General features: G+C 48.7%; 2 protein-coding genes across 9 annotated transcripts in view; one reads left to right on the top strand and one right to left on the bottom strand.

Annotated features, from left to right (window-relative positions):
- ssbp3a (single stranded DNA binding protein 3a) overlaps positions 1 to 15,610 on the top strand; it is a 54,734-nt gene extending 39,124 nt beyond the window's left edge. Inside the window, exons 5-18 of one of the 8 annotated variants that reach the window (XM_064341748.1) lie at positions 1,424 to 1,513; positions 5,487 to 5,567; positions 6,510 to 6,569; positions 7,765 to 7,831; positions 8,457 to 8,533; positions 9,770 to 9,858; positions 10,116 to 10,164; positions 10,537 to 10,572; positions 11,389 to 11,443; positions 11,605 to 11,675; positions 12,577 to 12,655; positions 12,908 to 12,936; positions 13,153 to 13,254; positions 13,630 to 15,610. In XM_064341748.1, the coding sequence (XP_064197818.1) occupies positions 1,424 to 1,513; positions 5,487 to 5,567; positions 6,510 to 6,569; positions 7,765 to 7,831; positions 8,457 to 8,533; positions 9,770 to 9,858; positions 10,116 to 10,164; positions 10,537 to 10,572; positions 11,389 to 11,443; positions 11,605 to 11,675; positions 12,577 to 12,655; positions 12,908 to 12,936; positions 13,153 to 13,254; positions 13,630 to 13,740 (996 nt within the window). In that variant the 3' untranslated portion in view covers positions 13,741 to 15,610. Of the gene's footprint in view, positions 1 to 1,423; positions 1,514 to 5,486; positions 5,568 to 6,509; positions 6,570 to 7,764; positions 7,832 to 8,456; positions 8,534 to 9,769; positions 9,859 to 10,115; positions 10,165 to 10,536; positions 10,573 to 11,388; positions 11,444 to 11,604; positions 11,676 to 12,576; positions 12,656 to 12,907; positions 12,937 to 13,152; positions 13,255 to 13,577 lie in introns of all 8 variants that reach the window. The other 7 variants (XM_064341750.1, XM_064341749.1, XM_064341752.1 and 4 more) reach the window with 7 other exon arrangements.
- Positions 15,611 to 17,616: 2,006 nt separating this feature from the next.
- mrpl37 (mitochondrial ribosomal protein L37) lies at positions 17,617 to 23,806 on the bottom strand. Its single transcript, XM_064341745.1, has 7 exons — positions 23,261 to 23,806; positions 22,678 to 22,861; positions 20,992 to 21,107; positions 20,286 to 20,471; positions 19,853 to 20,004; positions 19,182 to 19,385; positions 17,617 to 18,099 (listed from the first exon to the last, which is right to left on the bottom strand). Exons 1-7 carry the CDS (start codon positions 23,640 to 23,642, stop codon positions 18,022 to 18,024), a joined length of 1,302 nt encoding a protein of 433 aa, XP_064197815.1. The 5' UTR covers positions 23,643 to 23,806; the 3' UTR covers positions 17,617 to 18,021.
- Positions 23,807 to 23,936: the final 130 nt, after the last annotated feature.

The raw sequence follows: 23,936 nt of genomic DNA, 5'->3' as shown, positions 1-23,936 counted from the left end.
GAGTGACTCCGTATTGGTGCTTGTGGAGCCATGTTATGTGTCCTATAGTTCTGATAGAGTTCCACAAAGTGACACATAAGTGACCACGGTGTCACAGAGAGAGAGAGGGAGGGTATGAGTGTCAGGATGGCCCCTGCCCATCGCTCTCTAGCACCTCCTCTGGTCAGCCGGGGTCCTGCGTTACACAAGCATGAGCTGTGCTGGCACGTTCGAAGTTACGATCAGCCACTCCAAAATGTGGGAGAGGGGGGAGGTGGGAGGGGGAGGGGGAGGGGGAAGGGCAGAGGCACACATTTGCTTGATGAGGTCACTGTACCCCGTCTCGGTCTGCGGGGCCCCACGGTGTGTACGCTGGTTTTTATTACAACCCAGTTCAATTACCACCTTGATTTATCCACCCCTTCAGTTCAGAGCAGGCGTCTCAATTGATTAAGCTTAATTAGTTGTTCAAATGAATTGTTCCACTAATTGAACTGCTAATCCTAATCAATTAAGCCGAATACCAATCTGCATTATTAATGTGTTTATGGGGCTCAAATGAACCAAAGTAAGTTAGGGAAGTACTTTTTTATTTGTGTATATTTATTTTTTAGCTTTTTACGTGCGTGTTTACGGTTATTACGCTTCGGCGCAAGCGTAGAGAAGGCTTTCCCCGCTGCCGGCGCGAGGCGCGGCGAAAAGGCGGCGTTTCATTAGCCGGGAAAAGGCAGCAGCGCGCCCGGCGTCGGCGGTGGCGCGGAGAGCCGCTCGGGCTTTTATTGAGCCAAATTGATTTGAGCGGCAGCCGGGCACGCCGCTTCCTCCCCGGTAATAACCGCTTTGTAGTTAGCCACCGGGCCCCAAGCCGGGCCCCAAGCCGGGCCGGGCTTCGGCGGGGCCCGCGTCGCTAATTAGCACATCTGAGGACGGTTTGTCTTTGGTGCCGGGAAAGGTCAGCGGTCCCCTCTTTTCCTCCTCCTTTCATTTATTTGCGGCGCGCTGTCATGTCCTAGATTATCCTCCCAGCGGTGGGCCAGCGGCGGGCCAGCGGCCGGGCGTTCGCCGGCGGCGGGCGGGTTCTCGCGGTCTCGACGGACGCGCGTCATTCTGGCGCTTATTAGCGCGCCGCGGCGCAGCTGCCTGCTCTGGACTGCGTACACGCTGTCGCACTCAGTACGCGCGGCCGTTTGTTTAGCCGCGTCTTTCCTGGAGGCGTCTGAGCTCAGTCCCAGTCCCAGTACTGGAGTGTGATTCACAACCAGTGCGTGCGTGCGTGGGCGTGTGTGTGTCAGTTCTTGGGTGGTGGAGGGTATAGGTGCAGGGATCCATCACCTGCTTATGGATTGTTTGTCATCGCCCAGCTTTGCTGCAGGCCGTGTCATCCTGGAATCCCTTTGACCTGTGACCTCTGACCCCTGACCCATGCCCTCTTCGTCTCCTGCAGAGTGCCGCCGCAGCCCCCAGCCCAGTGCTGGGAAACATTCCCCCCAGCGATGGCATGCCCGGCGGACCCATCCCCCCAGGATTCTTTCAGGTGAGACTCCTCCCCCTTTACACTCCTCCCCCTTAATCCCCCAACTCCACCACAGCCTCTCCCAGCACTTCTGCTCCCCACACTACAGCACGGCACAGGGCTCGGAGGTGGGCAGGGCTGGCTGTTCTGGTCCCGGGTACCGTGGCTCCACCCTGACCTCCGTCCGTCTCGATCACTGAGGTTTTTCTGCGCGGTCACTCCAAAAATGCCCTCTTCCGCCCTCGCCACAGGACGGTGTCCCAACTGTCGCCCACCTGTGTGTTACCGTGGAAGCGTGGCAACCAGACGGGTGTCTGCAGCGAGCGCCATTAGCGCCGTCCCGGGGTGGAGTGGAGCGCGTGGGGGGGGGGAGAGCGCTGCTCTCTGCAGCTGCCAGCTGCTGGAAGTCTGCTGCAGTTCATCACTGCCAGCAGCGCGCCAGCGTGCCAGCCTAGCCGTAGGGCCCGGCGGGCACCGCGCGGCGCTGGGCACGGCCGCGGGGCTCCACACCGGGCGGCGAGGGGCGGGCAGCGGGGCACAGTGCGCCGGGACCAGGGCTCTCAGAAGACCCGGGACCACACTGGCAGCCCAAACTAACCCGAGCCACATCCCAGCCTTTATAAATGATTTGCGCTGCTGGGAGGGGAGGGGGGTGGGGGGCAGGGGGGGCGCGGGGGGGGGGAGGTGGCTGCCGAGGTCTTACTAGCACTGATGAAATGGAAAGTTGCACATAAATCAATGTCTCCTGCCCCTGTGTTTTGCCATGCATCAGCAGTGAGCGTGAAATATGTTCCCAGATAACAAAGCCCCCGGCCCGCTGCCCGGGTCTCTACTGCCCCCTAGTGGAGCCTCGGCCCGGCTCAGGGTTACGGCTGCGCGCTCGGCGCCCGCGCGCTGGGGCCCGTTCGGAGGCTTTGTCTCTGGCGGCGGCGGCGGCGGCTGCGCGCTCCTCTTGTGACAGCGGAGCGGCGGCATCGCGGGCGAGTGTGTGATACAGTCGTGAATTATTACTGAGCGCCGTCGCCGTTCATAAACAATTTGCTTAAGTGACGCAGCGCAAAAGGAGCCCGCCGTGGGTATTTTCCACTCCGCTCTTACAGTAGCGCTTGTTAGCTGTAAAAACTTGACAGTGGAGTCAGTTTTTTTTCTACAACAGATTTATTTTTTTTAAATCGTCGAGCGCTATAATCAGTACGCGCTGTACGCTAGCTTAAGCCCCAGTGCTATCGTAATGCTATTGTTCGGTTACCTTTTTCCATATGTGAAGCAAAACAGAATGTCCCAACCTGCCTTAGCGAGGCTTTCTAAGCACACCGAGGGGTGATGGCCGCATGACATCAGCCGTGTCTGAGCCTGGCCTGCTGTTACCTCATCGGTCAGAAGTGGAGGCCGGCTGTGATTTTCGGGTTATGAAAACGATGTTGGACTGCGCCGCCGGTTTGCTGGCTGACGGGACACCGACTGTAAGGAAACGTGCGCAGTCCTGAAAAGGCCCGCGGCTCTGTGAGCGGACGCTGCGCTCGCTCGCTGATCCAGGAAACGTCGTGAAGGAAACGTCCGACGGCCCTCGGGCTGAAGTGTGGCGCTCCCGGCGTAGCTCCAGGAAGCGGGCCGGTTGTGCGAAGCGCTCGTCTCTGGGCTGAGGGCTGGCGCTGGGGTGGAGGGTAATGGCCTGACCGAAAAGGCCAGCCCTCCCCCACACCCACCCCCCCCGTTCCGATGCCTCCCTGCGGGGTTTAACTGGAAGCGGGCCTGTTTCGCTCAGCACGCAAACCCGCTCCGTCCCACGGCACACGCCAAAACCCCCTCTCCCGCCCCCCCCAGTCAGCAGGAAGTGCAGCCATTCTGTGCAACAAAAAAAAACAAACGAAAAAAACTGCAAGTCCAGGATGGGTGTGGGGCACTGTAGATGGCCTATCAAATAACACGTTCCTTAAAACATTTACATTCTTCACATTTAGCTTAACGTTGTACATTGATCTGTTTATAGACAGTTATGCAACCTTATACATTTAATGCAGCAGTGAAGCATTTAAGCATTTAGAAATGTGAGGGACTAAGGGCAGCTGTGGCTGCGGTTTTAGCATTTTACATGGGGCGGGGGGGGCAGCAATTCACAGCCATGAACAGACTGGAGGGGGGTCTGTGTTGCCATGGATAATGTTTCATATTCTTCAAGTGTGACTCTGCCTCTTATGATCATTTGAGTGGCAGTGTGGGGGAAAACACTATTTAAAAATGTATTTTCTTGTCTAGATGTGTATTTCATCACATTTAAACAAGAAGATTTTCACCTCATCGGTTAACCTTTAAATGAAGGCAGGGCCCACACTTTCAGAGTTAATGTCGAGTCCTCTCTGAAATTAGCAGGAAAAATGGGGCTGTTTGTTTTGCACTTGTGTGAGGAGGCTGAACACACAGGCGGATCTCCGTGGATGAGCTCTGGGTTTTCGGTGCGCTCAACCATCTGCTCTGACTGTTCGGCTGCGTTTTCGTCACCCCCCCTGCCCCTCCCTCCTCCCCCCTCCAGCGCTCTCCAGGCTGCCGGTGTTTGGAAACAGGGCGGTCCTCGAGCGGGCCTCGCAGAAAGCCCGTTCCCCCCCCCCCTTGGCTTGTTTCCCCCCCACACGCCGCGCGCGGCTCCTTACAGCTGGCCCGGCGCTGGCAGGCGCGGGCCCCTGGGCGGCACAAAGCCGGCGGCAGGTGCGGCCGCGCCTCTCCTTCGGCACGCGCCGCGGCGCCCTAATTTCCGCGCTCCCGGCCCTTTAATTAGGCCCGGCTCTAATCGTCGCAATTATCGCCGCGGTAACCCTCCCCCCCCCATCCCCAGTTTGGCGACGTCGCTGAACGATCGCGCGCGGAAAACCGCGGCGCCTCTGATTAACGCGCGGCGATTAACTCGTTAGCGCGCGGCGATTAAGGCCCCCGCGGTGCGCCGGCGGACCAGCACAGAGGCCAGCAGCGGTCCAAGCAGCCCGTTCAGAGCGCCGTGGAGGACCTATCCCATCAGCCCCCTCATCGGTGTATGCAAGATGGCTGTTCTATTCAGTCCAGCCCGGTGTTTTTGGTTGCGGTCCAGCCCTACAAACGCAAATGTCTGTGACTGAGTGAGTGATGAAGTTACACCATTGGTCGGCCGAGTTACGAAGTTACACCATTGGTCGGCCGATCCAGCCATATACTAGGTTTTGACTTGCTCTTGTTTATAATGCACTTCAGTCCACTGCCAGCTCAACCCCTGTAACAGATCTACTGCGTCTGAGCAGAGGCGGTCAGCGGCCATGTTCTGTAGGCTGGAGTTTGCCCCTGAACCTCCCCCAGTGCCTGACCGGGCTGTACCATTAGCCCCCGGGGGTGCTGTAGCGGTAATGGTGTTTTCGGGGGGCGTTGGTTTTACCCTGCTGCTTTGGGATTTCACAGTGTGCTGTTTGGAGCTGCGGTTTTCAGGACACACGACCTCCACACAAGTCACGATGACTTCATGTTTGCAAGCCCTTAATCAAATTGCACTGGTTCTCGGTGTTCACCATTACAACATGCCGGTAAAATAAATACTTGCCTCTCGGGGGGTTTCTTGAAGCCAAGCGGAATGATTTTATTTGTTTTTATATACCTGTTTTTTATTTATTTATTTTTTTAACGTTATCCACCACTGCAGGGTTTTCTAGTGGTTAAATGTATAAAAGTTTCAGAAGTTATTCTATTACTGCCATGCCTATAATTTTTGCCACCTGTACTCCCTTTCTCGCTCTTCTTTACTATTTCTCTCTCTCTCCCCTTCTCTCCTTCCCTCTCTCACTCTTTTTCTCTCTCTCTCCCTCTCTCTCTCTGCTAAGCTACCCCCTGGCTCGCTCGCCCTCTCAGCAGCTGTACAGCAGCTTGCTTGCTCGCCCTGCAGCAGCACCTGTGCGTTTGCTCTCTCTCTCTCTCTCTGCGTTCTCTCTCTTGCTCTGTGGTAACCGGTTCCCTTTTCTCTGGCTTTCTAACCCCTCAGGGCCCCCCTGGCTCCCAGCCCTCCCCCCACGCTCAGCCTCCACCTCACAACCCTAACAACATGATGGGGCCCCACAGCCAGGTAACCCCCCACACCCCACCCCCCCCGGCCCGCAGGCCAGTCTCTTACCTTTCCCAGAACGCCAGCCATATTAACCTGTAACCTATAAACACAGTGCAGGGGTCCCCCGGTCCTGGAGATCCACAAGGTCTGTTGGTTTTTGTTGTTGCTCAGCACTTAATTGAGATGATTACTCAGTTAAATCACCTCACCTTGTTTCTTCGGTCTGGATTGGTTGCTGATTTTTAAACTGCTAGCAGAAACCATAGAATCCTGTGGCCCACCAGGACAAGGGTTGGGAACCCCCTGAGTTAGACAATTACTTGCATTTCTTACACTTTTCTGGTCCCTGTCGCTGCTGGTATTTGGGATGTACTTCTGTGCCTTGCTTTATTTGGGTTATTGGGTGGTATTTAACTGTTGCCGTGAACTTTTCTTTGTTATCATAAAAAAAAATGGTGATGTACCACATTCAGACCATGTGGAACAGGACCAGACATTTTCTGCCAAGTTTAGATACTGGTACCGATGAACATGCTTCAGGCATAAATTACACACAGCCGCGGCATTTCGTAGGTACAGATGTCAAAGAGCATGAAATATAATCCCGTTCGTCAATTAAATATCCGAAAGTTGACAGATTCTTTCCTTAATCCAGTCTGTAGTCTACAGAGCACGGCGGATTCTGCATTTAGCCACCCAAACGGAATGTGAGAGTGTGGATTTTAGGGATGAACCCCGCTGCTGTCTGCTGAGCGTCGCCGTGTATTCCCTTTCATTGCCGCTCGCAGGTGGGCAAAGACGGCTTATTGTTAGCGCGCGACGAGGCTTTAGCGTCGGCGGCGGCCGGGGGAGGAAGTGATGCGCAGCGTCTAGTCGCCGTTTCTCCTCTGACGCGCGCGTGTGCGTGTGTGTAAAGGGCTGAGCAGTGTGAGAGCCCGTGTCCCTCTTTTGTGTTCGCAGCCTTTCATGTCTCCACGGTACGCGGGCGGCCCACGACCCCCCATCAGAATGGGAAACCAGGTATTGTACCGGAACCCGCCGGTCGCCACCTCACCATGGCAACGCACGCTCGGCACACGCCGCCATTCTTCCACCTTCCACTCCAAATCTGGCCCTCCGGATCCGCCCACCTGACCGTGTCTGATTTCTATTGGTCGATCCACCACAATGCGAGCGCTTTTATTCGCTCTCCGTGGCCGCCGTGCCACGCCCAGGCGTGGGACACACGTCGGCCTCGGTCAGAGTGCGCCTCTGTCTCACATTAATGCGGGGGTGACAAAAGAACATTTGTGTTGTCAATGTACAGTGTAATTTAAAATATCAATCTCTTTCTCTCTCACTCTCTCACTACCTACCTCTCTCTCTCTCCTGCAAATGCAGTAAATAATTAAGTAGATTTTTGCTGGGACACGGTGTTATTTTAAGGCAGAGATGCAGGCACAGCAGCAGGCATTATTTTGTGAAACCCTTTTGTGAAGAAGCATCATATGTTCGATGGTCCAGTCACAATCCCATACAGAAAATATTTCACTTCAGAAACAGTGCCTTGAGCTTGGTAATACCATTTCCTGTTTGAGAAACAAAAACAGCTCAGCCCTTGTAGTTTTTGTAGTCCTGCCCAGCCAACTCTCGACCGTGTCCTTCGTCCTAGCCTGGTAACCTGGTTATGAGGGCGACTTTGTTACTTCTTGTTATTCCACCTTTGGGTCCAGGGGTAGGTGTCTGTTGGAAGGGATATTTATTTGTAGTCAAACTGGACCAGCCTGAACTTGTAGAGCAAGTCTGAAGTAAGGCCACTTACTCTGCGCCCATTGACAACACAAAATGTTACTTTGTGTGCCAAAAAAAACAAGTTCTTGGTAAGCCTTCATTTCCTAACTGACGCACACCTTTAGGGTTTTATGCAGTAGCAGGCAGGCAATGCCTGAATGTGTGAGGGGAACAAATGGTTTCATTTATCATCAAAGATCACATATTCATCATTCATCAAACAAAAATCATGATGTATGTGCATGATTAATGCTGTGGGTCAGATGTGTGTGCTATTTCCCATAAATCCAGTTCAGTGTGTGACGTTCAGTGAATGTCTGAGCACTGTAGAGTCAAACGTGACATGCTTGTCCTTTCTCTCTCTGCTTCCCCTCTTCCATCTGTTTCGTATCCTTCCCTCTCTCCTCCCCCTCTTCTCCCCCTCCCCCACGCATGCTCTCTCCAGCCTCCTGGGGGTGTCCCGGGGGGCCAGCCCCTGCTGCCCAACACAATGGACCATGCACGGCAACAAGGTGAGTGCTGAGTGGGGGGGGGGGTCTGTCTGCCCCCTCCTTCCACAGAGCACATAGGCAGAAGGGAAGTGTTCAGTACCGGAGGAAGGGAGCAGTTTGTAATGGAGCCTCCTGCTTTTACATTACATTACACTGCAGCCCAGCGCTTAGCATGCAGTCCTATCCAGAGAGACTTGAATAGGTTGCATTTTCACATGCAGTTTGCTTATGCACCTGGACACGTTACTGCAGGAATTGAGGTTAAGTTCTTTCTACAAGGGAACAACAGCAGCGCTTCAGCTGGTAATTGAAACTCACAATCTTTTGAGTTTTTATAAGTTAAGGTTTTGATGCTTATGGTTGTAAGCTGAGGTGGACCCATCAGCAATTAGCTACACAGACATATCTATATGATCTGATCCCAGAACAGGGTAACTTTCCACTCATGGTTGTATCAACTCTTCAGAAAGAGCTGTATGAGCTGATTCCAGAACTGGTGCATTTTCTCCTCATAACTCTGGAAGTGCCAGGCCTTACCATGAACCCAAAGCTTCTGTTTGGGAAAGGGGCATTAAAAAATGATGACTGTGCCTGTCCAATGGGGTCTCCGTGTGCCTGAGCGCTAATGCTGTGTGTTTGGTTCCAGGGCACCCCAACTTAGGAGGACCAATGCAAAGAATGAACCCCCCGCGAGGAATGGGCCCCATGGGACCGGGACCCCAGGTATCCCACAATGCCTCGCTGCCGACCAGTCGCACGAAAGCCATCGGCCAAAAGCGCGATTTAACTCTAGCTGGAAAAAGAAGTTGCATCTATCTTTTTGGTATCAATCCGCGAGGGCGTATTCGTTTACCACGGAAAGTTGGGATGTTCTTGCCTAAGCGGTGCCAGCTCTATGAACGCTAAGCTCTCCCAGAAACCCGAGCCTTGTCTTAAATGTTGTCATTTGGCAAGGGCTGATTGGCTCTTCAAAACGCGTGGCCTCCTCAGGATCCGCGCCCTCGGTTTCGGTAACATTGAGACCGCTGGCTGCCGATGCCCCAGCCTGATAAATCCGGCTCATTTTGGGCATAGCAAGCGCCAAGGGGCCAAGATTAATATTTAACAAATAGATTGAATACGCAGCGTAGTCATTGGAACCCTTTGTTCCCCGATGGGTTGTTTCTGATGGGTGTGTGTAACAGTGAGCGCCATGTTTAGCGTAACGTGGGCTAATGGGGGAGCCTTTCGAACTCCTCCTCATTTAATCCCTTTATTGTGTGTGTTCTTTGTCCCGCCTCTTATTGTCCTCATCATGTAATGTCGTGTAGGGATGCATCCTTCCTCCCGACGTTTCCATGTTTCATTAACACTTTGTGCTTCGTCATCGTTTCTGATTCTCCTTGAGAACTGTTTCCCCGCATCGTCGCAATAATCCAATTGTTTTACATTGACTCCCAAGTACTGGCAATTGGTCATTTTTATGCGCGTCAATTTGTGTGCATTTCAAGCCGACCTACACAATTCACCTCAGACAGTCCGTAAAAATTCTGTAGCTAGGTTCATTGTCGGCCCTTGTTGTGCAACAGATTCACTAGTTCTTTAGTGAGAATTACAGTAGTTGCACAACACATTGAGTGAGGCTGTATGACCACATCTGCTTCCCCATCCACCCACATAGACAGTGTTTAAAATTATTTTTTTGGTCCTTACAGTCATGTGATCAAACACGCGTTAGTTAATCGTCTCTGCTTCTTGTCTGACCCGCTGGTGCCTCGTGAGCACAGAGCAACGAGCGTCTGTGCATCTGTCTGTCCGTCCGTCCGTCCGTCCGTCTGTGCCTCTCCCATTCCCTCTGTCACTCAGTCTGTCTGCTGTGACTTGAGGCTTCTTCATGCGGGTGCACTTCCCTTCGAACTAACCCCCTCTTTTTCTCTCTTCTCTTCTCTTCTCTTCTCGGGTGTCTTCTGGTTATGGTAGTCTGATCCTTGGTTATCATTGCAGAACTATGGCGGCGGAATGAGACCTCCACCCAACTCAATAGGGCCGGGCATGCCTGGGATGACCATGTAAGACACTCGCACTCCCGCTCCCGAGCAAGGCTCCCCGAAAAGCATGCGTCTGAAGACGTCCCCCCTTATTTTTCATCTTCCCTCAAGCCCAAAGACGGTCACACACACGTTAAGCTCAGAAAATTTGAATATGTCCGTTCCTTTTGTTTTTTTGGAAAGGTCCTATTTGAGACCTGGCATGGTGTTTTTGTGTTTTTTGCTTTCTTGTGCAACTTGACTAGGCATTGAACGGGGTTTCCTCTTCTTTGTTGCAGGGGCCCTGGGGCTGGTCGTCCATGGCCCAACCCCAACAATGCTAACTCGGTGAGTATGGGGGGGGGAAAACTCAGTGACACTTCGCTGCGTCTCCCAAATATGACAGTCCCAAGTCAACTGAAGTATTTTCCATGAAATGAGTGTAATAAAATTTCAGTTTCTTGCTCATGTCTTGCTTAAATCTGATTGCAGGAATATTAATTTAGTACTGGCTCATAATAAGCCTGTTGAGGTTCAGTGAATGGTAGATGATGTTAATATAAAAATTTTAATATAGATGTCTTGTGATAAGAGTGCACTACCTTTGAAAAAGAACAAAAGATAGAAAATAATTGAAATATATTATAGATGGACTAATATATAGTGAATTATAGATGTACCAGTACAATGAAGATACTGAATGTGTGTTGTTGTTGACAGATCCCCTATTCATCGTCCTCTCCTGGCACATATGTGGTAAGATTATTCACTGAAGCCTTTGTCAGTGTTAATTACTAGTCAATAAATCTGTCAATGTCCAGTGTCTTTTATGAAAATCAGTAAGAGCTGATAAATTTCAGCAATTCAAATTCAGGAATTAAAAATGCGATCACATGGTTCAGCATAAATTAAATGGCCATTTGGTTAGTTGTAGTCCTTCCATATTCAAAGCATTCCAACATGGCTGCCAGGTTTTGGCGGCTGTTGTCGAGTGGAAAGCTTGCACAGTGGAGCTCGCGGGAGAGAACCTTGGCCGCTAGTCCCGGGCCTTAACCCCTTCCTGTCTGCTACCTGCTCGGATGTGTTGCTCACTGTGCCAAACAGGAGGATCTCTTACCGAGCCGGTGTGCCATTGTTGCTCTCCTGGTCTGTTTGTCTTGGAGAGGAACAATGGCACACACTGTTGCTGGTGGAGTGGAGGCCACTGTGCGTGTGCGTGTGTGTGTGTGTGTGTGTGTGTGTTTGTGTGTGGGCCAATCCCTGCTCATACAACCTAGAGTGCTGAGTTCACCTTAAGTGACTCGTTCAGTCGCATAGCTGAGTCCCTGCCAAGCCCTAAGCCTAGCGCCCTAGCTGTCGCCCTTGTGATTGGACGACCATAGTAGCACAGACATGTGGCGAATTGTCAGGCAGTGCCAGCTCTTTACATTACATTTATTTGGCAGATGCTTTTATCCAAAGCGATATACAAAAGTGCACACCAAAGGTCATTGGAACAACTACAAAACACAGGTCTGATAAGTTACAGTACTCTTGCATGTGTTAAATGTGTTTGTCTCTTCCCCCAATCAGGGTCCACCTGGAGGAGGAGGCCCCCCTGGCACACCCATCATGCCCAGTCCAGCAGGTACGTCCCACCCGATGCCATCTTGGATCCTGACCCACTGGGCTTTGTCACTGATCGAGCAGCTTTAGCCCTTGAGACGAGGAGCTTTTTCGGTTACAGGTTTTAGAGTTAGCCATTCAATTAGCCATACTGAGGAGACCCTCTTCCTTCTTCTCTTTTAGATTCTACTAACTCCAGTGACAACCTCTACACAATGATCAACACTGTACCACCGGGAGGCAACAGATCAAACGTGAGTTCCCCTGGTACCTGCACAGCCCTGACCCAGGGCATGTTCTTCAGCACAGACTCCCCCTGGAGCCTTAAGCCCCTCACGGAAAACATGGAACAGTGTGGGAGTTATTTGGTTAAAAATGGTTCCAAATGTAGGTTATTGTGCTGGCACTCGAGTGTGTGTGTACAAAGGATTGGTAACTGTGTGGCTATGGAATGCGATAATTATGGATATTCGTACACGTCTGCCATAATATGGATATCTGTGTGCGTGCATCCATTTGTCTGTGTGTGAAAGAGTATGAGAGTTAGAGTGTACTGTCCAGCATCGATCATGTTTTTAAGTGCTTTAACAGCTACACTCCTTAAAAAATAACAACAAAAAAATGAGTGATACTGGTGTGTTTGTGAGCCGGAGAAAAGCTGTGCCTGTGTGTCCTTGGCTGATGGATGTGTGTAATGAGCAGCGGAGTCTCAGTGTGTCTCCTCCTCTCTCAACCCTCCCTCTGACTCTCCCACAGGAGCCCACACTAAACGATGTCCCTCCCCTCCTACAGTCAAAATCATTTGTCAGAGTTGTGTGTGTGCTGACCATGCATTGTCTCTCCCTCCCTCTCTTTCTTGCTCGCTCTGTCTCTCTTGCTTGTGCTCTCACACTCCCCCCTCTCTCTCCCCTCTCTCTTGCTCTCATCTCTCCCTGCTCTCACTCCCTCCCTCACTCTTTCCCCCTCCTACTCTCTCTCCTCATCCCTTTCCCCCCTCTCTCTCCCCTCCCTTCCTCTTCTCCTCTCCCTCTCTCCCCCTCCCTCACTCTCTCACCCACCCTCTCTCTCTCCCTCTCTCCCCCCCTCTCTCTCACGCTGTCTCTCCCTCCCCCCCTTTCTCCCTCTCTCTCTCTCTCTCTCTCTCTCTCTCTCCAGTTTCCCATGGGCCCTGGCTCTGACGGCCCCATGGGGGGTATGGGCGGGATGGAGCCACACCACATGAACGGGTCGTTAGGTAAGCCCCGCCTCGTCGAGTGAAAGCGGAGACGCTGAACTCCTCGTCGATGGCATCGATTCCCCCGCGTGGGGCTGCCCGCCTGCACGTTCACCGTGGGGGAGGGCGGGTGCCCGGGGGGTGGGGGGTTTAAAGAGATGACCGAGACACAGTGTGGGCACGTTTTGCTGCAGTGTGTACACTTTCACTTTAACAAGCCCCAAGCCTCTCACATTAAAGTAACCTGCTTCCCCTTCCCCTTCCGCCTCACAGGGTCAGGGGACATAGACGGACTTCCCAAGGTGAACATCTTTACTTTTAAAGTATCTTTTCCTCTGAGGTTATGATGTCAGTTCAGGACTGTAGCAAAATGTACTCTGCAAGGATATTTGTTACTATAGTACATTTGATCACATTTGTAAATTGTTTGACCGTTGAAATATTGTCTCTCTTTAACATGTAAACCTCTCAATGCCAATCTTGGGGTAACTGAATTCTTTTTTTTTCCATATTGACAGAATTCTCCCAACAACTTAAGTGGCATTAGTAATCCACCCGGGACCCCACGGGACGACGGGGAACTGGGGGGTAACTTCCTGCACTCCTTCCAGAACGAGAACGTGAGTGTCTAGGAAACCAGGCCGCTGAGTACTGGGGTGCACGTGGACTCGGGGGTGGGGGGGGTTAGGACTGGAGTGTACTTTTCTGCTCTCTTGCTACTGCACTACCGGAGTGGTACTGCTTACCTGAGTACAGTTAAACTGTACGTCTGCAGTTGTGCATTTCTTGGTGAGCATGTGCAAGCGTGAATGGGGTGCTGTTGTGTTTGCATGTGCGTGCATGTCTTTAGCGTGCGCACGTGTGCACGCGCGAGTGAGCGCACGCGCGTGTGCACACTTGGTTTGAGTTTGTTTCAGCCCTCTCCTGTCTCTCTCCCCTTCAGTACTCCCCTACCATGACGATGAGTGTGTGATTCCTCCCCCTCCCCCACCCAGGACAAGACTCACTCAGACGTACTCCGCAAGATTCAAGAGCGTATGCAAGAAGCTGCCAAACACTTCGGCAAGGACCCGGGGAGACAGCCTGAGTTTACTTTCATGCAATAATACGATGAAGCTGATGGTAGTGCTGAAGATGACGGTGGTGGTGGCGCTGGATTGTGATGAGATGGACAGCAATGAAATTCAAATGGCTGGACTTTTTATGTTCCAGTTAAAAGAAAAAAAAATGAGTACATAAAAAAACAAATAAAAACGTTAAGGAAATTCCCTGAAACTCCCCCTCCCTCTGGCCACCCAAGACATTACAAAACCAGCTTCTGGAAGGATTGGATACATACATGATGCATTTCCTATTTTGGTTCAGTAATTTGTGTTTTTTTTTATCCTGTGATTTGAAAAGAAAGAAAATGGAAAAAATAAATTTTAAAAATGTGAAGTTGACTTTGCTTTCACCCTCAAACTTTGGTGGGGCTCCCCACATTTGGATGCTAGAATAGCAGAATGGCAGAAAACAATCAGTTTCATTTAAACTGGAATCTGAACAGCATATACACACACTGTGGACTCGATTTCATTTAAAGATGTACTGTACAGCAAATTTTTCACATTTTTTCCCCCACAAATGATGCTGTCATCAAGCTACAGTGTCACAACTTTTCAACCCTGTTTTTTTTTTTCTCCATGGAACTCTTAGAAAATGCCTTGGACGTGGTGAAAGTTTGTATTACTTTTTAAGCGCTGTTTTAAGCTAAACTGACACATCATTTGGTTTGGACCCAATGTGGGAGAAGTCTGCTTCAAAAGGCTTTGCTTTTGTTAAGTGTAAGTGGATTTTTTCCGTTTTTGTTTTGTGCATCTCCTCAAGACGTGGACTCTTTTTGTGACTTGCCCGCAAGACTAAATTCACTTCGGCGAAAATAAGGGATCCGTAGGTAAGGACAAAGAGATGGAGAAGGACTCGTTTCATACAAACAAACCGCACTGCTCAGTGTACCTCAAAGATGCATTCAAGGAATTTCAAGGAATCAATGACAGTTCTGTATTGACCCGGTGCGTTAAAATGTTATACGACAAACTTGGTAAGGAAGATAGGAAGAACGTGTTTATTTCCGCGCTGCGTTTCGTGTCCCCTTTTTTTATTATTTAAAAAATGTTTCCGACTCCTATTCCGCAGGGGCGCTGTGTTTGCAAATAACGGCGGGTCTTTGGTCAGTGTGTGGCAAGGAAGGCGCGGGAAAATGACGCATACACCGTCGCGCCATCGCCTCGCGCGAAAACCGAGGTCTATGTACAGCACACTACCTGTAGATGGACTTTTGTAAAAGCCCACTTCTATTGAAAAGTGTATCATGTAATGTATAAAATATTACCTGCCTGGGCATAACTTTGTGCTGGTTATTGAACATTGTAGCTGTTTCAGTGTTTCTTACCTTGTAGTCTGGTTATAATGAGAGAAAAAAAGTAATTATACACTGTAGTTTGTGTTCAATATTTGTTTAATGTTTATCAAGGAATGTTATTTTTTCCACCTTCCTGCAATTACCTTCCCCATTTTAATTTTTTTATGTAACGTTTGATGCAGATTTGTATCAATTTCTTTCTGCACTTACAAGTATGTCATACTTTTAGAACAGTGAACTATTTAAATATATTTTATGGGTCTGCTATAATTGTGCAGACCTGTGGCTTATAGTAGGTTTCCAAAAGTATGGCAGTCTTTGTAAGTGCAGAAAGAATAGATAATGCAAGAATTTGTTTTAGTTGTATTGCTGTAAATGTTTGGTCCTCTGGATGAATTGTTTTCCCTTATTTTACTCTTAAAGCAATGGGGGGAGAAAAAGGATCATTTAGAACCATAATTTCTACAATAACTAAATTATTTTTCTTCCTGAGTATGGTATGGAATATGAACGATCCAGTTGTTTTTTTCCCCACCCCCTCTCCATACTGTAATAAATATTAACATGGAAATGGAGCTCGTCTTTGTGCTGGTTTGCCTCTGTTAGCTGTTTAAAACTGTTGTTTTTGGAGGTGCATCACATTTAATCTCTCCCCAGTGTTTCCCCCAGGAGAAGCATCAGCCTACAGGTTCAAAATAATCTCTGAGTGACTGTGGGAATAAGTAAAGATAGTGAAACGTTTTAAGTTGTTGGAACAACTGTCCTGATTTTTGTGCAATATTTATCACCATATCTGTGCCACAGACTTTCTCTGAATATTCCATTCTCCATTCAAAGAAATTTTCCTCTTTCCATAGATGATCACAGCAGGCTGCTGTGATGTCCTTTAATGTCCAATACTCGGCTGTATTCCCTGAGGAATGGAATCAAAGCTTCTGGAGCATGATGTGGTCCAGTGATGTGGACAAATTTCACCCCTCAAGTGTCTATATAAGGGCCAAATAGTGGCAGTGGCAGTGCCAGGAATTCTTCCATGATGGTTGGTGCGAAGGGGGAGCTAGGTCAATGCATGGAGCGTGGTGATAATTTATTCTTTTATTGTAATATGTAAAACAAAGAAAAAGCTTGGGGCTGTGATGGTGCTACGCAGGCTCGTGGCTAGGGCATGGCCCTTGCTGCCCCCTTCCTTCCCCCTCCAGTGTTGCCACTGGGGGGCTCAGAATGTGTAGTATTCATCACCGGTGCATTGGCATGTTGCATATGCACTCACGTTTCCAAAAAGCGACGCCGCACTGATTTAGGGTTGCATGTCACCAACGCAAATAATACTGATCCTGATCCACGTCCCTCATGGGATCGTCTGATCAGGATTAAACGCGGCTGAGTTGACGCAGATGATCGCAATTAAACCCCGTCCTGTGAGCAGCCAAAAAGAAAGCGTCTCGCCGCATTAGCGGCTGCGCAGTGGGTCGAGCTCTGCCTCTGAAGCGAGAAGCTAACTTCGCGGCAAACGCAATTATTGTTCAGCCCGCGATTACCGCTGCAGACGCCATGTAACTGAAACGCCCCGCCCCCACCCCCGCAAACCCCGTCGTCCAGGCATCGTGACCATCTCTGGAGATAGCAGTGATGCATTGCCGCAGAAACAAAATGCTATCGGGTTACGCAAGGGAACACTTTCGTTAATTTGATTGTGCGTGAATATGAATGGCCTTCCGGTGTGAGGTTACAGTTGGTGTCCGCGGTACTTTATCACTGAAACTGCAGCAATAAGAACCGCATCAGATGGAACTCTAAATTTAACCAGTCATCAGATTTCTGCGATGCAGTTGCATTGTAAATATCTTATCTACACTTGAAGCCTATTTGTGAACTTGACTCTTATCTACATGCAAAATTGTTCATTGAAGCGGGCTGTTCAGTACTGCTCATAGCTCCGTTTGTGTTGACTCGGCACTTCGGCTGGGCTTAACACAAGCCAAATGTGGTGTTTATATGCATGAGAACAAAGAATAAATCAGACCAGCATTTGAAATCACTGGGTTATAGGAAGCAAGGGAAGATGTATTTAAAAGTTGGTCTCCTGTGTGATCAAGCATCAGCGATGAATCTAGGCAGTAGATTGGCGTAAATTATCTTAATTTTTAAAGGCAGTGGGATGCAGAATTAAAAAGGGCACAGTACCATCTCTGGGATCAGTTCCTTTTCAATCAAGTCAACTCGGGAATTGTATTGAAATTCTGATTAATTGAAAAATCTTAATAGAAATGTATAAGTTTAGTTGCTCAACAGGATGAACTGAAATGGAACTGATGCAAACACTGCTCTAGGTTAAGTTTAGATGGTGTAAAACGAGCTGTATTGTCTCACCATGACTGATTTACTCCAACATTTGTAAAAACACATCAGTGTAGACACAGGACTTCATTAGTCCTGGGCAATTTGACCCCCCAAAAAACCAACTATTTTGTAGGCGTGTTACAGTATATGAAAACCTTGTGCATCGCAACGACAGAGCAGCATAATTACGTCATTTAGCCCTGCGGGATCCTGTTCGGGGTGTAAATGACAAGTGGCTTCATTACGAATTCCAAAGGTCATGCTTTATTACTTCCAGGTCAGCGAATGCATAGAAGCACCTTTATTAACTGAAATCTGCTGTGCTGTGAGATATACCAGGCTCAAAAGGTTCGCTGCTCTTTGTGTACTGCGGGGGGTTCCACAACGGTTTCTTTCTTCCTTTCTAATTGGCGGCAACACTGAAAGCCGAAGCCGTTTCAAGTGGTTTCTCTGATTGGTCACCGAGAGAAATATCAGGAGACGCACCGCGCAAGGGACAGAGGCCACATCCAGTCATAACCTGGCGTTTTATTTGTAGGAGCTTCACTAAACAAAAGGGATGTGGATGAGGTCGGTGTCACCATAAGTTGGTTGACAGGAAGTCGAAGGGGCCGCGGGCAGGAAGTAGTTGTTGTTCTCCCAGGCCTTACGCAGCGCCGTGTAAATAGAGAGCCAGGAACTTCTTGAAGGTGTCAGGGCGGTATCCGGCCAAGCCAGCAGGAACCTTGGGAGATAAAGAATGTTCACTCATACAGTCAATCAGGGCACCGATGTCTCAAATGAACCACAGCAACAAAAAAAAAAGAACGCCTTTCCAAGGTCTGGTTTCAAAACTAAATCTTCGGAATATGCTGATTAATGAACTAATCCACCGCTTTAAATTTCACCCCTCACAGACACTCGACTGAATTGTGAGCTTTCCAGCAGAGTTCAAAAGTGTACTCCCAAGATCAGAACGTAGCCCTGAACGAGGATTCGGGCTCCCATAAAGCCCGTGACAGCTTGCGCAGACATCACTCAGCGGATATGTCAAGAGTGTGTTGCTAGGATACATGCCTCTTCAGTAGAGCTGTCTGACTGACAGAGAAAAAGCAAACAAGTATGTGGATCTTTATTAAGAAAGTGGACAAATTAAAATGATTTAATGGAATGTCATTTAACTAACTTTATACAAAGAAGAGAGTATATTTGTACAGGGATAACTGTTCTGAGATTACAAATAACTGCACAGTAAAATGTTAAATCAACTGTAAGAGTTGATTTACACAGAAAATTTTGCGGAGTGGATCAAATATGCTAGGAGAACCAAAACCAGTGGACACTGACTTCAACACCGATGATTTTGGCTGACTTGGTCTGTGTTCCAGCCCTGAATTTTTCTAGAAACCATTTCCATGCTAGATGCCGTTTTTATGTGTGCAGGTGATGATGTGATGTATCATATTGCCTGACATTCTTTGTGATGTGTTTAACTACTACTCCTTACATCTTCATCGGTGATTGATTAAACTAAAATAAAAAAATATATGTATATAAAACTGACCATACTGGTCTTTGTTGTAAAGACCGCCCCCAAGTGGTTAAACCAGAGAGTACAGGATTGGAATAATATTGGGTAATGTTCCTGAAATTATATTCTTGTAGGCAAACTCATCCACCATGAAGCAAACTAAACACACTGCATTCGTGGTAATGCGCGACTTGAATAAAACCAAAAACGACATGTTCTCCAGAACAGGGTATGCCATATCCTGGAATTACAGCGGACTTGTTCCACCGTTTTTGGCACGTGGATGTGGGACTCACCTGAACCTCCCTCTTCCTGATGAGCGGGCGGACCTTGGCGTAGTCGTACAGAGGCTGGTCCTCCTCCAGCCAGACCATGTTCTTCACCCCAGCGTCGGTCCCCAGCTCCGTCGTGTTGAGCTGGAACACGGCGAACTGGAAGACCCGGCCATTCGTGGCCACGCTCTGCACCACCACGGGCTTCTCCAGGACTTGGGGTTGCGTCTTTTGGGTCACACACAAAACAAACAAACACACACACACACACACTGTGAGTAGCTTGGATTTTCTTCCCCCTTTCTACAGTTTTCACACGTTTTAATGCTCTGTTCAGATGGGTTTAAGGATGGGTTCTGTTTCATAGACCTGATCCTTTTGACCACATGTAGAAGACTGCATTAATACACTTCAAATCCACTGTGGACGATCAGATCCCAAAGATTCTCTGCAAAAGAGATCCAAGTTCTCTCCCGACCTGCCGGGTTAAACCTTTTAAAAATGTATTTAATCTGTTTCAGCAGCTCACTCCCCAGGCAAAGCTCGGCAAAATGCCTTGAAGTGGGGGCATTTAGCTGCCTCTACTCAAACCTCTCCCTCGCTCTGGACGCAGATGCCGTCCTGTCCCGCCCCATCCTGTCCCGTACCCAACCCCATCTCCACCCGGCAGGGTCCGAGCGCAGCCCTTCACCCACCCCGTAGAGGGCCTGGGCCCTGGCCAATGCGTTCCCGAAGGCGAACATGACCATCTTGGCCCGCAGCTGCTCGGGGCGTAACCTGTAGGCTTGTCCCGACTCCGGAAGAAAGAGGGTGTGAGCGTAGGGGTACGGGTAGCCCTCCTCAAAACCTGCAACAGCGACAGGTAAGAATTTCATTTATAGCATCATCCATTTTAGCATCATCCATGTTTTAAAAGTGTTTTTAAAAAATGAAACGAGTGAAATTGTCTGAGTGTCTGGCCTTGGATTAGAACATGAAATCTCCAAGTTGCAAGCTACACTACACTACAGTGCTGCACTATTACCACACATCAGCATTGAATATTTTACTCTACTCCAGGAGAACTACAGAGACCAGAGCTCAGTGGATGGCCATAAGAACTGATAGGCCTAGGGGACGCGAAGCTACCGGTGTGGCTCTTCTCCTGGTACACGTGGGTGAGCTGCAGGTCGATGGTGGGGGAGATGGGGTAGAAGGTCTCCAGGACGTAGTCTGCGGTGCTCGCGACCTCCTCCTTCCCAGCAACGGCGGGAAGGGGAGACACGCTGTTCAGCAGCATCCCGTTCTTCCCCCTCACCTGGAACAGGTCCTCCCCTGGGAACAGAGGATGTCCAAACATTTACCTGAGAGCTTCTCAATGCAGCTCAGCCATAGAAGTGGGGCAGTAAGGCTTCATGAACACTTTCAGACAAGCTATTATGTTAAGCAGTGGCACATGTACTTCAATCCCTCTACAGTGCTTTGCTGTTCGCTGATTGGTCAAGCTATTCGCTGATCTACCCACAAACTTTCTGAAAAAATGTACTCTCGTCTTAAGTCTAGAAAAACTAAAATAATAAAACAACGTGCAAAACATTTAACATGAATTAGTAATTTATTATCATTTAAGTGGCAGTTTACAGTGTGTTTGCAGGGTATTTGGAGACCATGAAGAAAGTGAATTCATTATTTTTCTACTCAACATCTATGAATTAGAGCTCATTAGCATTTACAAACACAAGCTAATCACAGCTAGTCCTGGGCTTCAGGTCCTATCCACTGTAAAGTGGTGCTTGCTCAGCTGAAAGACAGTGGGGTGGTAGTGCTACAGCGAGCCAGCCCGGGCGTAACATACCTCTGCTCCAGCAGGCTGCCAGGCTGTAGTTCTCAGCCAGCATCCTCCTGCCCAGCGCCGGGTGTTTGGCCTGAACGGTCCTGCAGAGGTGAAGCAGGTCGTCCAGCAGAACGGGGCTGAAATGACATCACAGGGGGGGCACTTCAGACACCCCCAAAAAAACCACAAAGAGCCGCAAAATCAGCCCTAAGAGAACAACAGTAGCCAAGGGGGCCCTGGCTTTGACTGCCCCCACCTGAGCATTCAGGAGACTTTATTAACTTTGCCCCGAGCCCTTTGCCTGGGTCTTCATTTCCTCTGTTATGTACAGAGGAACGTGGTCCAAAACAAAACATTAAAAGGGGGGCATATTTCTTTGGCAGTTTGAGGCAGACTGAAATTCTTTCGGTGCAGTTTGGCGGATCAAGACGAAACAGATCAAAAACAATTCTCCTTCCGCTTTTAATGTTTGATGTTACTTTGCTTTTAACTTGACGTCAGTTCAGTTTCGGAAAATCATGAGCTTCAGGTGGAAATAACCTTTCTGTTTGAGAAACCTCCTGTCATGTTTTCAGAGGGTTCAAAAGATTGTGAGGATGAGGGGACTACAGACTTTTTCGTTTTCATCAGATGATCAGAGACAAAGGATGTATCTGTGTATCCAAGCAAGATATTGCTGTGCTTTCCGTAAGCCCTCATGAAAAGCCTAGGACTGAAACAGAGGCCACAGCACTGGGCACCTTTCCACTTTTATTTTAATTTTCCCCATTGTGCAAGCCCTACAATACAATTTGCAAGGTGAAGATTCTAACTTTATTCACAGCTTTTGGTTGTTGTTTTTTTTTTTGAGTCACGGAGTTCACAAACAGCCAGCTTGCAGAGCTCTATTCAGCATCGCACAACCTCAGTAAACAAATCAGAGGATTACCTATAGACGGGCTATCGATAGCCTGCATCTCACGGAGGAGAAAAACTGGCGTGACATTTTACCGTCCGCACAGGCCAGGTCTACCTCCCCCTGGCAGTTGAAGGGAGGACTGAAAGAAATGTTAAGCAATGCAGCCGGTGAGGGATGAAAGAGGGCTCTCCCTGCAGCAAAGGGCACCTATTCTCCACAGTAATGGAGGATATTATGGCCTTGGCGGCGGGCAGGCGGGGGGACAGATGAGTGCTGGAGAGATCCTGGCCTCCCCCGGACTGGATTAATTAATAAGGGCTCAATACAAACAATCCCCACTGTGAGGAGGACTGGCCAGCCTTTCCTCGTGGCTGGATTTAGCATGCGCTCGGACCCCCCGCCGGACCAAATGTCACCTTTCATATCCGAACTGTGGTGCCACCTGTGCCACTCCCTCTGCGGCTTATGAAACTAAACGGGGATGTACCATGTCTTAAGCGAAAGGTTATTCTCATAATGTTACAAGCGATGTAGCTTAGTTATAGATGACATTAGAAAGGCAACAGAAAATAGACAGCCCCTGAAAACACATTAAATAGGCCTATATTGAAAAAATAAAACGGCAACTAATACACCACGCATGTCATATGGTAACTTTTATTTATGTTAAATCCTGGAGATATAAAATAATGAAATAAATAATTATTCAGGTGGTGCATTTGATTTCCTTATAATGAAATCAAACGTAAGTCACAAAACAATGATGAAGGAAATGGATACGGTTAATTCAATTCACGAGAAAAACGTACCAGAACCTCTGTCTAGTAGGCCGATTTTCTGTGGTGTCCCAAAATCTTGCATGCTTTATTGCTTGCTGGACTCTCTCGTCCTGATTCTCAACGTGATTGGCTGTGTCCTCAGCCAACGACAAAATTTGAGAGGGGAGCCCTTTTATCAGCTTGGATTTGGTAAGCCACAGTGCTTGTCTTACGCCTGTAAAAATGAAAACATTGGATATTCAGAAAGCAATAACCAGCAACATAAATAGAATAACGCACTAAAACTTAGCGGCGTCTCTGAATGACCATATTGATCCGGGTTACATATAAGTGCATGTGCAACAAGGCTGCTGGATTGATACTGTACCAACTATACTCCAAATAATACGCGACATGCTGTACCGCGAATTGACAATAAGAAGACCAAGGCAAAACGAATACAGATAACAAACCCGCTATCTACAATATTGTACAAGTGCTTGTATGTAACTAATTGCGTCATAGGTAGTTACCTGGTCAGACATGTTTTGGTACTGGCGATGGCCAATTACTCATAGAACGAAATGAATGTCCCATCAGCACAACAATTGAAAGTAGATACAAATAAAATTACCTTCCAACACGCTTGTTTTCTGGTGAAATATGTAGCAAGGCTTTTCTTTGTATAATGGCATCTCCGCATTTTTGGGCCCGATGTAATGATGGGGGTCGTACCATCCACGCTCCCAGCGTGGAAACATCGGCTTTGCCAAACCAGGAACATAGTGCATTCTGTCGGCATAGGTGATTGGCTCCAGTCCGGGAATGTGAACAGGGGGTGTTGATTTTCGTTGCAGAGGACCCCTCGAACACAAACAGCCGCTGATGGAGAAGAACCGATGTCCAGCAACATTTTGTCCGATCAGCCGCGAATGTATCCTGCTTCGCTGTACAAAATGATTTAGCGTATACACAAGCTGTGTAGTTTTAAACCCGTGCGTTATTACTTTTGACATTTTTGCGAATATGTTTTGCTTTCAGAAGATAAAATACATTTAATGCACGTAACTTAAACGTAAACGAGGGACAGACGCAATTAACCTGTGCTATCATCACAGGACATTCTTCGCTTCAGGGGGCAGCCATGTTGCGCGATGAGAATTCTGGGAATTGGACGTCCTTCATACTAAGGCACCGTCTACAACTGCGTGTGTGAAGTGCGGTAGTTCGAAATATAACCGTAGCAACGAATATCGTCACTAAGCACATTTTCATTTGAATTATCTTTTTGATACAGAACATACATAAAA

The sequence above is a fragment of the Anguilla rostrata genome, chromosome 6 (genome assembly GCF_018555375.3).
Source record: "Anguilla rostrata isolate EN2019 chromosome 6, ASM1855537v3, whole genome shotgun sequence".
NCBI lineage: Eukaryota > Metazoa > Chordata > Actinopteri > Anguilliformes > Anguillidae > Anguilla > Anguilla rostrata.
The sequence above is the reverse complement of the archived record's forward strand: the minus strand, read 5'-3'. Positions and strand labels throughout refer to the sequence as shown.